Consider the following 15,000-nt stretch of genomic DNA (forward strand, 5'->3'; position numbering starts at 1 on the left):
TGTGACACATACGCAAACGTCCATGAATCTCTTTATGCAGCTTAATTGTTGGATATGTATGTCAAATATATGGAGTTGAAGATGGAACTACCCTCAAACAACTCCAGCTGATATCTTTGTAAGAACATGAACAAATCATTTGTGTGCCCCTTACCTTTCCTCCTTTTTGCATCGCTTGCTGGAGATAATCAAACATAATGTCTGGAGGAACTGGGACAACCCCTTGAATCTAGCAACATGAATATCACGTCATCACTTTTTGTCAAATGACCATGACAACAATGTTATAGGTATGAACCAGGCAAGGATTTTAAACAAAAGTGCAAAGATGGTTGAAATGGTCCTGAACATTCCATGATGGAACACCGACATCTTCATGCTACAGTACCTTAAGAATAACTTACACAATTTGTTGCAATAATTAATTTAAATTGACTACTTTGATCAAATGGCACTCAAAAGTCTATGCATGTAGAACAATATTCTATTGTTTCATCAAAGAGTTTTTCATGCCATTTTACCCTTCTTCCACTCCACATTAAAAATTGTATTGAAAAAAAGTGATAATATTTTGTTTCTATCGTCACTTGGGGATGTTCTACCATTGAGCTGTGGGAAACATGTGGGAGCTAAGCCATTACATGTACCCGTACATGTAAACTAGCTTCATATGACAATAATACCCTTTTCGCTATAGCAAGACAATAAACACTTAATGTCAATCCCAAGGGAAACAGTTAGTTTTGTTTTCCTGAGTGTCTTGATGTTGTCTATGGAAACAGCAGGACTCAAGGGAAAACTAATAGGCCACGTATAGCAATAATAATTATTATTGTCTTGCTATACCCAAAAGAGAACTAAACTGAAACTGTTGAAGTTGCTACAAGTGCAATGCATACAGAAACTATTGTAAAGTAGAAGACAAGTATATAAAATGGGCGTCATGCCATTTAGAATACCACCGTAGCATTAAGCAAAATCTTAATATTACCGTTAACAATAATACTGAAATTGATAAGGATGTCATAAGGATTTCACACAGCTCTTTTAAGTGTACAATTTGTAGTTTAAAATCTTGACTGCAATAATTTATTGAAAAAAATAATAAGCCATTTGGTTACTTTGACAGAGGCCTTTTCATTCTTGTTAAAGCTCAGCCGTGATATTGTCACTCCATTTTTACAATCAGGTTTCTTCCAGTCTTGACATGTAATGGTATTACAAAGATTTGTCCACTGCTGCAATGCAAAACCACACACAAAAAAAGTCAAATCATTCAGTTTTCTGTGAAGCAGACAATATAATGCAATCAATTCAAAACTTGATTTCACAAGTTCTCTTCTATCTAAAGTGCTGCTTTGTGTGGTCAAAGATACTCTTCCTTTCATGTGAAAGCTACAACTTAAGTTTATTTTGTGATCAATTTTCTTTTACTTTTTCATGATTTCATTTCTTTTTTTAACGTGACATTATACAAAAAACTGTATAACCACCCAAGGTTTAGAACAACTCCTGTGGAAAATCTACCCTAAGTAATTGTGGCCTGGAAATGCTCTAAGGCAGTAACATTTTGAGCTGGAAATTGGTCAAGGAATTGGCCACCTTTAGCCTCTCCTCTTAGACTCACACCAAGTGCAGTTTACCTCCATCCTTTGCAGCGGATCTAGCCCAATGTTTTCCTTCAGTATGTTCATTCCCTTCCTGGCATCTTTTCTGCACTGGATTAAGAGAACAGAAATTACCCCTAGCCTGTGCATACAAAAAACCTTTTTGCAGTACATGTACATCCTTTATTTATCATGCTGTCGTAATTAAGTAAAGTACGATCATCCGGGTGAGTGTATTCCTGAGAAGGACTGTTACAGATGACATTGACTGACATTTCAACAACCTGAGCAGAAGTCATCTTCAGAGTCAAGTGATTTGTGTTCTGTCAGTAGATACTATTTGAGTGAACAAGACGAGTGACGAGGATCGGTGATATCAACAATAAAATTGCTGAACGCCATCTACAGACAAACTACAGATTTGACTGGCTAAATGTGTTACCTACAGCACTAACTACAGATTGAACTCAAAAGCTGGTTCACTAACTTAGAACAGACACCAAGAAATGAATGTCTACAACTTCCCACACCCTAAAAATGATTTATCAAAGACATCAACAACAGACAGTACTGCTGACATATTCTATGATACACGTACAGACCTTAGACCTACAGATGGATTGCAATGCATCAATCACTGTTTAGTCTTCACAGACAATTGCAGTACACACAGACAATTGCAGTACATCTTGGCTCAACTGACAGTTGACCATTAACATCACGAATATTAGTTGACCAATGACATCTACAACCGGGGTTTTCATAGTATCTACAGTGTACAAACGTTAGGCAAATCACTTGACTCTGAAGATGAGTTCTGCTCAGGTGGTCGAAACGTCAGTCATTATCATCTCCAAGGGTCCTTCTATTATGATATGACTCCTGGGTTTAAACCATTTATGAATTTATTGTGCTTTCTTAACCCCTAGCTGCCGTCTAACTTATTGTGCACATTATTCGATTGACCTACCGACAAATGTATTGTACAATGAAACTTCTATCACCTTTGTATAGAACAAACATACTATAGGTTTGTGTTGCTTCACTGACTCCAGTGTTTCAAGAAAGCAAACAATTACTTTCTTTTTTTTTTCTGTTTTAAAGACATAGCCAACAGTATTTTTGCATAGCTTAATTCTCCTAAATGAAGCTCAAATCAGAGAAAAAAATCACAAGGCAACGTTCTTAAGTTCTATTCTAGGCCACTTGCACAAATTTCAGCCAAATTTGAGCAAAATATAATAACGACCAAAAATTTGATACTGGTTACTTACATGCATGCCCTTGGTATTTCAATTACTTACCAATAATCCAAATGATGTGATAATAAATAATTATTATACTGCATTATTATATGGCTCTGTCTCATGAGGACTGGGAACTACAAAATTCACGAATTTGATTGGCTAAAATCGATATTGACCGCGGTCTAGATTTTCCCATCTAGACCGGCATCTAGACCGGTAATGTTTCGCGGTGAAAAGATGCAAACTAAAATGCAAAAATATTGAGTATTTTCTTTTACCAATATTTGTTTGTGGAAGTGCCAAACAGCATGATGACAAAAGAGAGGATGGCGAGCAAACTTTGACAGAATTAAGTTTAGCTCATCCCCACTCATCGCCTTTCGCAAGCAAAATGTCAGTTAGTACAAACCAGTTACATTAAACGAATTAAATTGTTCTTGTTCGCCATATAATAAACATCTTATTAACCGTGCTTAGTCGGTCTGTATGGGAGAATCTTGACCTCGGTCGTGTGTACAGACCTCACTGCGTTCGGTCTGTACTCACGACCTCGGTCAAGATTCTCCCATACAGACCTCCTGCTCGGTTAATAAGAGCTAAATATTGTTCTTCACAAATACCCACCTTTCTGTCTAGCCTTTGTCTAACACTTTTCCTTTTCTTTTCAAATTTCTCTTGAGGTTCTGCTTGACACTCTGTCGCTGTATTTAACACTTCCATCCACATGAGCTTATCTTCTAAGCTCTCTACCAATTGTAAGACACAAATAATTTGGCAGATTTAAAGTCACAGGCCATTGTGTTGCCAACGCTGAAACAACCCTTAGAAGCCCTTTCCTAATGCAAAACTCAGTACCCAAACAACACTTCAGCACAGCTTTTAGGTCTGAGATTAGTCTTAATAAAAGGATGGGGTTCTTCCCATATTAGGGAGCTCACACGTGTGTGTTTTTGAGACATGCACAGCAACCAGGAGAGATCTGTTTTCCCTTTTGACTTGTTTTCACACAACCACATTTACATTTCTAAATATGTTTTCTCCATTAGAGATGATAAGTATAAAAATCTGGGAGACATAACTTCCCTGGCAAGCAAAATGTTCCCTTCCGGTTGCTGTCTGCATCTCAAAAACATGCGTGCTTAAGCTCCCTATAAAGTGAAAGAATGATCCCTAAATAAATGTGACCTTGACCATAAAAATTAATAACTTTGCTGCAAAAAGACAAAACAAAAACAAAAAACACTTACAGCTTGGCTTTTTAGTTCATTTTAGAATAAATATAAGTGATACAAAAATAGAACAACGTTTTGATGACTCCATGTCATCATTATCAATTTCAAAGTACGCAGTCAGGGGGTCGTTCTATTTTAAATTTATATCGCTTATATTTATTCTAAAGTGCTTCACGAAAGCTTTTTAGTCCAGAAAGTAATTTTTATGATAACAAAATTAATCATTCAATTAACTCTTTTAATCCCAAAGTGTTCCCCATTGACAACTAGAATCTTATTTAATCTTCTAGTTTTCCCTACTAGGCCAGTGAAATAGGGTTCTCAATTTCCTTGAAGCAAAAGCATGGTGATTTGCATACTCAGAAGATCAAACTGAGCCCTTTTAGCTGATGCATACCACAACTGATGTAGTAAGTCCTTTTAGCAAAGTTATCAAACATTGGACCAAGAGCAAAACAGTTTGGTTTCTTTTTTCTCTCTCCTTCTTCAAGCTCCCGAGCAGCATCTGAAAAAAAGTAAATAAAATTCTGCAAAATAAGTTTAGGAAAATTTCCATATTTAACACTGTCACTAATACCACAAGATGAGCTATGATAGCAACCAAACATTTTGGCCAAAACATATTCAATTTCTTAAGATTGCTTTACATGCTAGAAATACATTTCACTATGAAAACACTGAAAGACTATACAAAATAATATAATCTTTGAGATGCAGATTGTTGAAATCTGGCCTCAGAATTGGTAATGGTAATGAATCTGATCCAATCAATTTGCCAACCCACCCGTTGGTCCATGAGTTGGCCGACACATCACCAACACCTGACCAATGCGTTGGCCAACAAGCAACAATGTGAAAACAGTAACTGTTATAATAGTCAATACCAAAAGACCCTTGGAGGATGCACAATACATTTCTTCAAAATTCTCCATGAAATAACTGAAGTCTACTGAAGAATCAGCCAAATCTCTAAACACTTCGGAAAGCCACCGTCTAACTTAGAGTGAATAACCAAATAGACTTCAAACTGTTCCCTCCCTAAGCATTACCCCGTGAAAATGAGGTCCAGTGGCTTCCCAGGAAGGGGGCAAGAGGGGGGGGGGGGGGGGGGGGAAGAAAGGCACGCAAGGGGTTCGCCCAGTTTTGCACCATGAACATGTGATTGTGCTGGACATCAAAATGGACGATGGTGAGTAGAACGTTCTGTGGCCATTTCAATTCCACAACCATTTAATCAACTTTTGACCAGAGGAAAATGCTCATATCTTGATTAAGTTTCAACCAACTTCAAAAGAGTCAACTCTGCAGTACAGTTCTATTTGTATGTGAATGCATGGTTTCATCACAACTGTTAACTGCTGTTTGTTCCTCTCTGTGTAATCAATAATTCTAATCTTGACAATCATTCAGTTATGGAGAGAAATGCTTAGCAAACGGTTGAAGGTTTCAACGTATACTCACCATCGTCCATTTTGAGACCCACCGCAATCACATGTTAATGGTGCAAAGCTGGGCATTCCAGGGGCATTCCCTTATTAGCCACTGGACAAAAAAATTCTTTAAAAGAATTGTGGGCCACAGGCTGCAACTGGGCCATGGCTCACTGGGCCAAAGGCTTGTGTTTAGCAAAAGAAGGTAAAAAAGCTACAGTGTATGTTAGAAAATTATAATACTGTTCACCAACATGCTAATGACACACCACCCGTACCACAACATTACTGATCTATGATTATGGGATATGTGTAGGCCGACAGTCGTCCAATAGTCGACCAACAGTTGGTTGTCTTTCAACCATCACATTGGCCAACACATTCGTTGCTCAACACATTGGTTGAACAGGATTTGTTACTATAGAAAATGTTGCTGAAGTACATCTGTATACCGGTATCTACAATTTGCACCATATGACACTGTTACTGATGAGTATAATGTGCAATACAAAATAAACAACAAACTTCTTACAAGTAGAATCAAGCTCTATTCTTCCAGCAGGTTGACCTGAGGGAATGTCATCCAGTTTCCTGAACAAAATGTAATTAGTTGTCAATATTAATTTTATTGATAGACTTTGGTACAGTATTCTAGAAGAATACGTAGTCATCCTTGTCCTCCGATCTAAAGGTCCCTAATATTGTTATTGTAATGGTGTTCCGACACTTTTCTACACCAGAATGTCAAGGACGTTTTGAATTGAATAAGGAGTTCCTTAAGTTAATTAACCAAATGCTTGATATAATTTCTCTTCTTTAAGAGGACAGAGGTCCTTTTGAATCTCTGTTCTCATCCATTTCAAAATTGACCAGACTAAACATATTGAAATTACACACGTCAATGAGGTTAAAACTTTATTGTTAAATCTTTTATTGTCAAACTATCGTTTTTGTGAATATTACAACATTTCAATATTATTATTTTCAAAAACTGATTAATAATTCATGAATCTAACAACCTACTAAGACAGATATAAAAGGTCAAAGGTCATGTGCATGACCTTTAAATCCAATAAAACACTCCTCATTGGATTTCTTTGTATAAACTTTAGAATGGCAATGATACCTGGCTTGTTTTTCTTGTATGCGAATATCTTCCTCTCACATTTTGCACCATGGTCTGGATTTCAGAGAAACATGCTTTTGTGGAATGTTTTGAAACCGTTCAATAAACTTGCTTGTCGTGTTTTATCAGGTCAAAAACCACTCGGCAAAACAAGATAAAACAGTCTCCCACTCGTTTATTAAACAGAACATTACTGTTGCTATTATTAATATTATTGCATTTGAGGAGAACGCATTCTAATCGTGTCACTTCCACGGCATGTCCCTCTGGTATTGATCGTGATGCGAAACTATTTCAGAGTTTGGATGCCATTGTTCTGGCACAAGTAATGACAAGTAACCTTGAGCTCATGTGATAGCATTATGGCTCATCCAAGGGAAGTTGGGGTTACTACCTGGATGGGTGACCTGGGCTGTATAGACTGGGGAGTCACAAGAGCTGTAGCTAAGAATAAATTCATCCCGTTGAAGGTTCTATTGAGGCGGTTTCTGCTCTTGAGCATCAAAAGGACCTGGTAACAAGATTGTTCCAAGTGTCTCACAATACCCGGCATGCATAACACTACTAAAAAGAATGCTTTTCTTTCATTTCCAGTATTGATAAATCCTAGTGATAATTCCATAGAAGTAGACAGGCAGATATTCAATTTTTTGTTAACACATTGAATGACTTTTAAACTTTGTAGAGAATATTTGGCAATTGCTGCGATCATTTCGATCAAAGGCCAAAATTCAGCCAATTTTCACCCGTAGCTGGCGCTTAGCGACATCCCTGGGTCACGCCGTTTGGCTATCTACCAAGAAAGGCTTTTGATGTACCAGAAAACAGATACTGCATTATAACACACGTACATTTGTATTCCACAGCTGGCTTTAATAAAATTATTAGCAACAAGATAACAGTCAAAGAACTTTTATAAAATAATTAGGAAAGTATGCACACTCTCATTGGTCAATAGCTGTGTTTAGATGAGAGTATGGAAACACGGCTGAATTTTGATTGGTTATATATTGTCAGACGTGCGCTTTGATTGGCTGGTAGGAAATATGGACGTGTATCAAGAAAATCTTTTTCAATCAAGAAGTAAAAAAAACCCAGCATTTTCCTTCCTCTTTGAGAAATATTTCATAAAAGCAATAGCAGACTTTTTTCCATGTTTCCATAGCCTCATCTAAACACTTGGGGGAGTTGGGAGAATTCTCGACAGTTATGCAAACCTGAGACGCAGTCGAGGGTTTGCATAACTGTCTTGAAACACAGAAAACCTCCTTTATCGCTTAATTAATTAAATAGTGTAATTCCTTCATTACTGAATGAATACTTGAAAAGGGCACAAAAGGATTCTCCCCAAAACATACAACTACTTCTAAATGCCTCGTGAATGACAAAACAGGAATTGAATGCACCTCACTAATTCTTGATTACTGCTAGTTATCAATCAAGCAGAGAAAACCTCTTTATGAAATACGATAATGCTTGAAAAGCACCTAAAGGGAAACAGTCACAGCCATTTGGTGATTGGACATCACATTAGACCACTACCTAAAATTAATCGGACATTACAGTACTTTGAATGTTTTGGTCAGGCTTGTCCACGGACTGTGGAAAGTAATGTTTACTGATTCAGTAATTCAGTAATTCAGCCATGGCAAACTGTACATGAATCCCCACTGAGACCTGCGTCTACTACTGTTACAATCCTCAAATGGCGTGGATGTCTAAAAGGCATCTGTATAAAATTATGTAACGGGAAAATGTGAAGTACCCGTACAAACAAAGCAGCAAAAGGGCTGGTTGAGACACGCACTTGGGTGAATATATATATTTTTGCAACATTCAAAAATGACCTACTCTAGACAACAGCTCTAAGGCAAAAACAGTTAAAAGCAATATTGATGACATGAATGCATCATAGAAAAAAATATAACTAATGTAACAGGTGTGTTCAAATTGCCCAGCTACATGTTCTGTTCTGTATTTTTTATATTATACTGAGCAGATGTTTGTTAAAAAAAACTTGGATTCTTAAGTCAATTGGGGCCAAATTCTTTGGAGTGACCTGTCTCAAATATACACAACAACAAAGACAAGCAATAATAATAATAATAATCGTTCCTGTAAAGTCTCTTTTTATGTAAAAGCTGCAGGATCTTGCAAACGACAAATCTGCTCTGTCATCATGACAATCGCGCAGTTTACTTCAAGTTCAGAATAATTCACATTATGACTACTCTCTACCTTTCTCTTTGAAATCAAGTAAAAAGTGAAAACATTTTTGGTAAATTTAGTAAATTATGCTTAGTCATGTTTCATTCCCCACAGGTAAAAAGTGACAATCTCACAATGAACTAAAATTAAAGCTGTCAATATATATATATTTTCCTATAATTTCTTATTTAAATCTTCACGTTTAAATAAGCTTAACTTTTTCTCAAGTTTGATTTTGTTTCTCTTTCAGTCTTTTCTTCATGGTCACATTCAAGTCCCTTAAATAAACAAAGGAGAGCAGGTCTATTTGGGAGATGTACCCATCATTTATAACCAGGAATAAACAATTTGTGTCTCCTAAAGTTGTATTTTGATCAATCCTGTTACCACGAATCGTCGGTCCATACATTCTCGCCCTCTGCGATATCTTTTACCCCCCAAATGGCGGATGTAGTTTCCTCAAAGCAAAATCTTGTGCTTTTTTGGGGCCACCTTCCATCATTTCAAATTATTTTGAATTCACAAAGCGATTGTTATCAAATCGTTATGTCAACACCGACAGCGTGTCTGCAGCCCATATCCATGAAAGTCGTAGGAAAAGTCCAAAGTCTACCCAGTACCAAAAACTTTGTCACGATCCCATCACGTTTTTCATTAATATTAATTCATCTTATGACAATATACCAGACTTCTAAAATCGCCTAACATATTTCATTAGTATTTGTTTATAATACGGCTTTAAAGTCTCCTCTAACCTGTAATAAGACCAAAATGTTCCATTGGGGCTTCTAGAAAGGCGACACCACCGCTTTCTCCAGTTCGTTTGACCCAATACGGCTTGACCGCTCTCTTTAATTGCCCAGCCTTCTTTGATAACAAACTCCTCTTCCATGGAAATGGCAATCAAACGCTACTAATGCAAGTAAATAGTTCCAGCATAAGCTTCCATTACGAGTGTGGAGATTGTTTCAGAGGGCAGAAGTGCCCGTGACAAGCTTCTTTCACTCTGTTGGCCATTTTGAAAAATACCCAGAAGTCCTTTCACCCGAACTCTTGAAACTGACACCTCGCCAAATGAAAACAAAATTCAGGAAATGGCGAAAAGGAAATCCTCATTTTCATTGTTAACTGCTAGAAAGTCAACAAAACAAAATATTTATTGAGTTGCCGCCATGTATTTAGTGTCAAGAGGGGAAAATATCTCTCTCGGAAGTCGAGCTCGCTCGCTGTATGTTCACGTGTGAAATACATCGAAGCACACAATTAATCCTGGGTGACATTAATACAGGAGTGACTTGCATTATGCATTTGTAAAACGGCTCTTAGACCGCCTGTGCTGCGAAGTTTAACACTATTAAGATCCTAACCGTTCCGGAAACGGGACAGTTGGGGAAAATTTAGTATCGCACAAGAAAGTACTTGTGTCGGAAAACGTGAAATAAGCCCAGTTCTCTTTTAGCAGAGTTACGTAATAAGGAACTTCATGCAGCCCTCTCTTTGTTCCTTGTCTCGTTGTTTCGCTCCCGATCTGAATTAACCTTTCAAGAGGCGGGGGCATCGCATGGCATCAAGTTCATAAAAAGCTTTTAATCAATTCGCATTGTACATGTTATGTCCTAAGACTCCTAAAAAAAACGAATCATCACCAAAATCCCTGACTACAACTTACAAGACAATACATACTTAATTGACCGCTCCCCATAGGCGCTTTTCGGGGCCAATGAAACACAATTAACGAAACGACGAACAGAACAACATCAACAACTGTTGAGAATCCCAACTGGCCGGAGGCAAACCAGTTGGTTATTTACAAGTGCAGCTGGGAAGTTGAGCCAGGGACTACCAGGAACAAATTCAACGAGTGGTCAGAGCGGGATATCCGGCAAGCGCCCTAGCCACTGGGTCACACTGCCTCCTACTTGGGTATTTGTCTTGCATTGTTTCCCTTCTTGCATGGATTCCATTCTTCTATCACATTGTAGCAGTTGTTTTTTACGCAATTACCATGCTTAAGCAACTTTCGTGACCAGAAAACTTAATCAGTTTCGGAACACAACGGAACCATTGTCTTCGCGACCAGACCCAGTCTATGCGACCGCGCTATCAATACAAGGGTATCACGCACTTGGCTCGAGGGAAGCGCAGTGGGGTTCCAAAGTTCCAAAGACCTCAGCTCTTAGTCAGATGTGGCTACCAACTCTCGGATTGAAAGCTCTAGCGGAACGAATTTGGCCCTAGTTGAGGTAGATTGAAACGGATACTGACAATTAACTGTATAACGTGAAGTGTGAAGTTTTTCTCTTTGGAAAAAAGCGGACAATACGCATCTATTTGTTATTTTCGACACAGCTCGCGAAACATGGCGACGTGAAGAATTCTGTTAACGTTAAGGAGTTCCATACAAAGGAAGAACGCTTTTGGTGTTGACCTTTTTAAGATTTTCGATAGAAGGCAAGAAAATGAAAGCCACTAGCACCCAAAACTCGTCCGGGAAGGACAGAAAACGGAAAAATTGCGCAGAGCAAGTCGACGATCACGAACGGTAAGCTTATATTCGGTGAAGGTGTTACTTCTAGTAACTGAACTTCACAATGCATTACCAAACACGCAATATATAAATAGAATTCATTATTCTGCAAGCATTTGCGGTTGCTTCATTGCAATCAATGGTTGCAGCGCCTTTTACTTTAATATGCTTCCAAAGATGTTTTGATCGAGAAAATTTCACATCAAAAGCATGATTTAATTCCTTGTTGGTTTACAGTCGGATATTACGTTTTTTTTTCCGTGGAGACTGAGTTTTTAAGATTACTGTCTGTAAGCCGCCAGTGGTTTCGAATGTGAAAATGTGAACAAGTTTGCTACTGTTAGCGATCATAAACTACGATGCGTATGTTTTCGTCAAAATTATGTTACATCCATCACTGTTTTTTGGTTGTCAAATATTTAATACGCTCTGCTGGTTGCTTTGTGAGTTGAGCCTGTAATCGAAAACTCGATCTTTTTTTTGTGAAGCACTCGCGTGTATTATAGTTTGGATTGTGTAGGTTTAATTCGCCTTTCATTATTTATTGGCCGGGAAAATTCGAGACGTGACATGGTTAGAAAACCGGCAAGCAATCGAGAGAGGGGAAAAAATCCGATGGCAAGACGCCGGTTTTCGCGTCTGACTAAAGTTTATTTAAGGAATATTATCTCTTACATGTTAGATTGTTTTCCGCCGCAGCGGAAATGGGCAGGAAAATTAATGATAAGGCTCTCTTCGCATACTTTTTGAATTTCAGTCGATTCCTCCTAATTTTGATCTCCAACGTCGCTGGCAGAATTAAGCCTTCTCGTGAGACCCGCATACGTCGTTGTAGGACATCCGCACGAATTGACACGTTTCAATAATAAGCTTAAAGTTGTGTCACTAAAAGCTTGTCTTTTACCAGTATGGTACCAATGAATTGGTGCATTTTAAACTTTGTCTCCAGTCGTGAAATTGAGGATATAATCCCGGCTGAATTTGTAACGATTTTGGGTTGTATTGTTCAGCTGATTTTCCTCGTGAGGTTATTTTTAGCCACTGTATCGCAGATTTCATGCTCAAAATTCTGTAACTTGGTCATTGTTAAAATGTTCCTACCGCGCTGTAAAGCTGGAGTCATCAGTTCAAAACTGCGGCTGATAGCGAATTCTTTTTTGGGGAATAATCTGTCAAGTTATTTAGAGAAATAATATTTTTCTTAACTAAAAACCTGTTTGGACTGGAAATAGTACTTTCAATACGATGTCATTGAAGGAGGTGTCAGGTTTAGATTTTAAAGCTTTCCAGGGAGGTGAAAAGAGCTTTAACTGAGATTAAGGTTTTTAGAAAAACAGTGCTATCTTCTACCGGTTATTTGTTCGACGTTTAACTTTGAGTGGTGCAATGCTTTTGTCAAACTAAGAATAAAATTGCCTCTTAACATATAGAGGGTCGGTGAGTGATCACTGTCCCATAAACTTAGCTGAGTATGGAAACGTTTGATTCTCATGTACTTCAGAACTTGTGTGTCCGAAATGGGAGATTGCCGTTGCATTTTAGTGGACAAATCTACAGAACAATTCACTGATAATCTTTTAATTATGTAGAGATATTAAGTTGCTAATTAGATTACAGAATGGAAAGAATTCCTTTGACTAAATATACAGCCGGTTCTTGATGGTGTATTTTTAGATTGTATCAGGCCAAAGTGGGAAGTTTTGTAGATTTTGCACCACGAATTAAGGTGCTGTAAAAATGCCTTGTGTAAATTATATGAAAAAGGTGAAATGGTTGTCTTGACTCCGTTGCCCAATTTTACCACCCCTGTCTAGTATTGAGGCCAGGGGATAAAATAGTCATGTCTGTTACGTTAGTGTACATTAATGAAATTTGTAACATGAAAGGGTGAATCACTTAAATGTCGTAAGGATTCTAGTCAGAGTAAAAGAAGCAGTGCTTATGAGAAGGGGCAATTTTAAAAAGATTCCAGATTAATGGTATAGTAATTCATTAGTTTATCAGCTCAGGTTATTGATGATTTTTTATGAAAAGCAAATATCAAGGGATTTAGAAAGCCAAAGGTTTGATCTTTAATGACATCAAAAGCAAATAAGAAGTAATCAGGTTTCAGTCTTATCAGTCCCTTCCTTGCCGAAGTTCAAGATCATCTGAAAATGGAAGATGTCATGCATCTGGTCCCCCCTTAAAAAAACACCGTTCACTGTTTTAAGGAGAAAAGAATCAAATTGTATAACCTTGAAGCACTGTTTCTTTCTGATCCGTTGTGCCACCTCCAGGGAGTTGGATTAAAAATCCATAGCATTAATAATTTTGTTGACCATTGTTCACATGATGTTTCAACCTAATGTTTTCGAGCATTGAGTAATACGCTTGAATTTGTGTTTGAGGATCTGGTTTTCAATTATAATCTCTCTGAATCAAAGCTTGTATCAACAGAAATTACCTCAGTACTTTCTCATCATTTTTTAATGTTTCACAATAATTGATTTTTTATAGTAAATCAACTACATGTGTGATCATCTGGAAGAATCATTTAGACTATGTTCCAATCTTTGTTCAGTACAGCTGCTTATTTTATTATTGCATCGAATGTTGTTGTTTTGATGCAATTAATAAGATTAAATTTAAATTGAACCGCATATTAAAAGTGCAACCAAACTTTGAACTTTAGGCAATTTGCAACTGAATTGATATACATTTCCCTTTAATTGACCAATTAGACAGATAATTCAATAATTGGATTGGTGAATATGTATTCTATAGTAATAATATCATATTGATTATTCAGAATGTGGCATTTTTTCGTGCATGTTTTTTCTCCACATTAAATCAATGACAAGATAAAATTTGTGAGATCAATCCTCTAAATGCAGAAGCCTTACAACATCTGCAAATGGTGTATGTACATGTAACTTTGTTAACAGTCATCTTTAAACCTGTATTGAAGCACATTTTCCTAGCAAGCTGTACATTTTATATAAGTGAAACACGCATGCTCTTTCAAATAATCATAATGTAATGTTAAAAAAGGAACAGCAGTGTTTTATTGGAGTTAAAAAGCACGAGGCTTAGCGAAGTGTTTTTAGACCCCATAAAATGCTTGCTGGGAGTCTTGAATGGCTTTGAAAACATTTCTGTTCACAAAAAAGCGTATCCCTTGGGACTCAGAACAATGGTTCAAATTGTGAGAGCAGAATATTAGCATACAAGAAAAACAAGCTACATGTTTGTTTTAGTAGTAACCAGAAGTGTTGTATCAGGATATAAACCTCACACACGTGATGTTTTATCTGGTGTTTTGGCTCATGAATTATTAAGGAGTTATTGAGGAAACTTTTAATCTTTTGGTGGGATTGTAAGTACTGGCGTAGCCATTGTGATATATTTTTTTTCTTTTTCAGTCTAGGATGTTGAATACTAGTAGTAGACCTTGCATTTGCTTGAAATTTCTCAGTAACTATACAAGAGATGCTGACTCATGCTAATAATGCATATTACATGTAGATAGTGCTCAGTAACAGTGACAATAGATGAAGAGGTGTATTTTCCTTATGCAATGACCCTGGGATACTTGTAAAAAAATCCAGATGGTTCGAAACAGATGTCCAATTATTAAACTT

General features: G+C 37.2%; 2 protein-coding genes across 3 annotated transcripts in view; one reads left to right on the forward strand and one right to left on the reverse strand.

Annotated features, from left to right (window-relative positions):
• Positions 1–9,893, reverse strand: part of LOC137971227 (uncharacterized) — an 18,623-nt gene extending 8,730 nt beyond the window's left edge. The window contains exons 1-7 of one of the 2 annotated variants that reach the window (XM_068818004.1): positions 9,606–9,893; positions 6,049–6,107; positions 4,484–4,591; positions 3,479–3,600; positions 1,644–1,718; positions 1,122–1,238; positions 155–229 (exon numbers count right to left, since the gene is read on the reverse strand). In XM_068818004.1, coding sequence (XP_068674105.1) covers positions 155–229; positions 1,122–1,238; positions 1,644–1,718; positions 3,479–3,600; positions 4,484–4,591; positions 6,049–6,107; positions 9,606–9,742 — 693 coding nt within the window. In that variant the 5' untranslated portion in view covers positions 9,743–9,893. The remainder of the gene's footprint in view (positions 1–154; positions 230–1,121; positions 1,239–1,643; positions 1,719–3,478; positions 3,601–4,483; positions 4,592–6,048; positions 6,108–9,605) is intronic. The other variant, XM_068818005.1, reaches the window with a different exon arrangement.
• A 1,071-nt stretch (positions 9,894–10,964) lies between these two features.
• Positions 10,965–15,000, forward strand: part of LOC137971226 (circadian locomoter output cycles protein kaput-like) — a 25,017-nt gene continuing 20,981 nt past the window's right edge. Inside the window, exons 1-2 of the mRNA XM_068818003.1 lie at positions 10,965–11,093; positions 11,200–11,392. Of these exons, the coding sequence (XP_068674104.1) occupies positions 11,310–11,392 (83 nt within the window). The 5' untranslated portion in view covers positions 10,965–11,093; positions 11,200–11,309. The remainder of the gene's footprint in view (positions 11,094–11,199; positions 11,393–15,000) is intronic.

Source organism: Montipora foliosa, chromosome 9, assembly GCF_036669935.1.
Source record: "Montipora foliosa isolate CH-2021 chromosome 9, ASM3666993v2, whole genome shotgun sequence".
NCBI lineage: Eukaryota > Metazoa > Cnidaria > Anthozoa > Scleractinia > Acroporidae > Montipora > Montipora foliosa.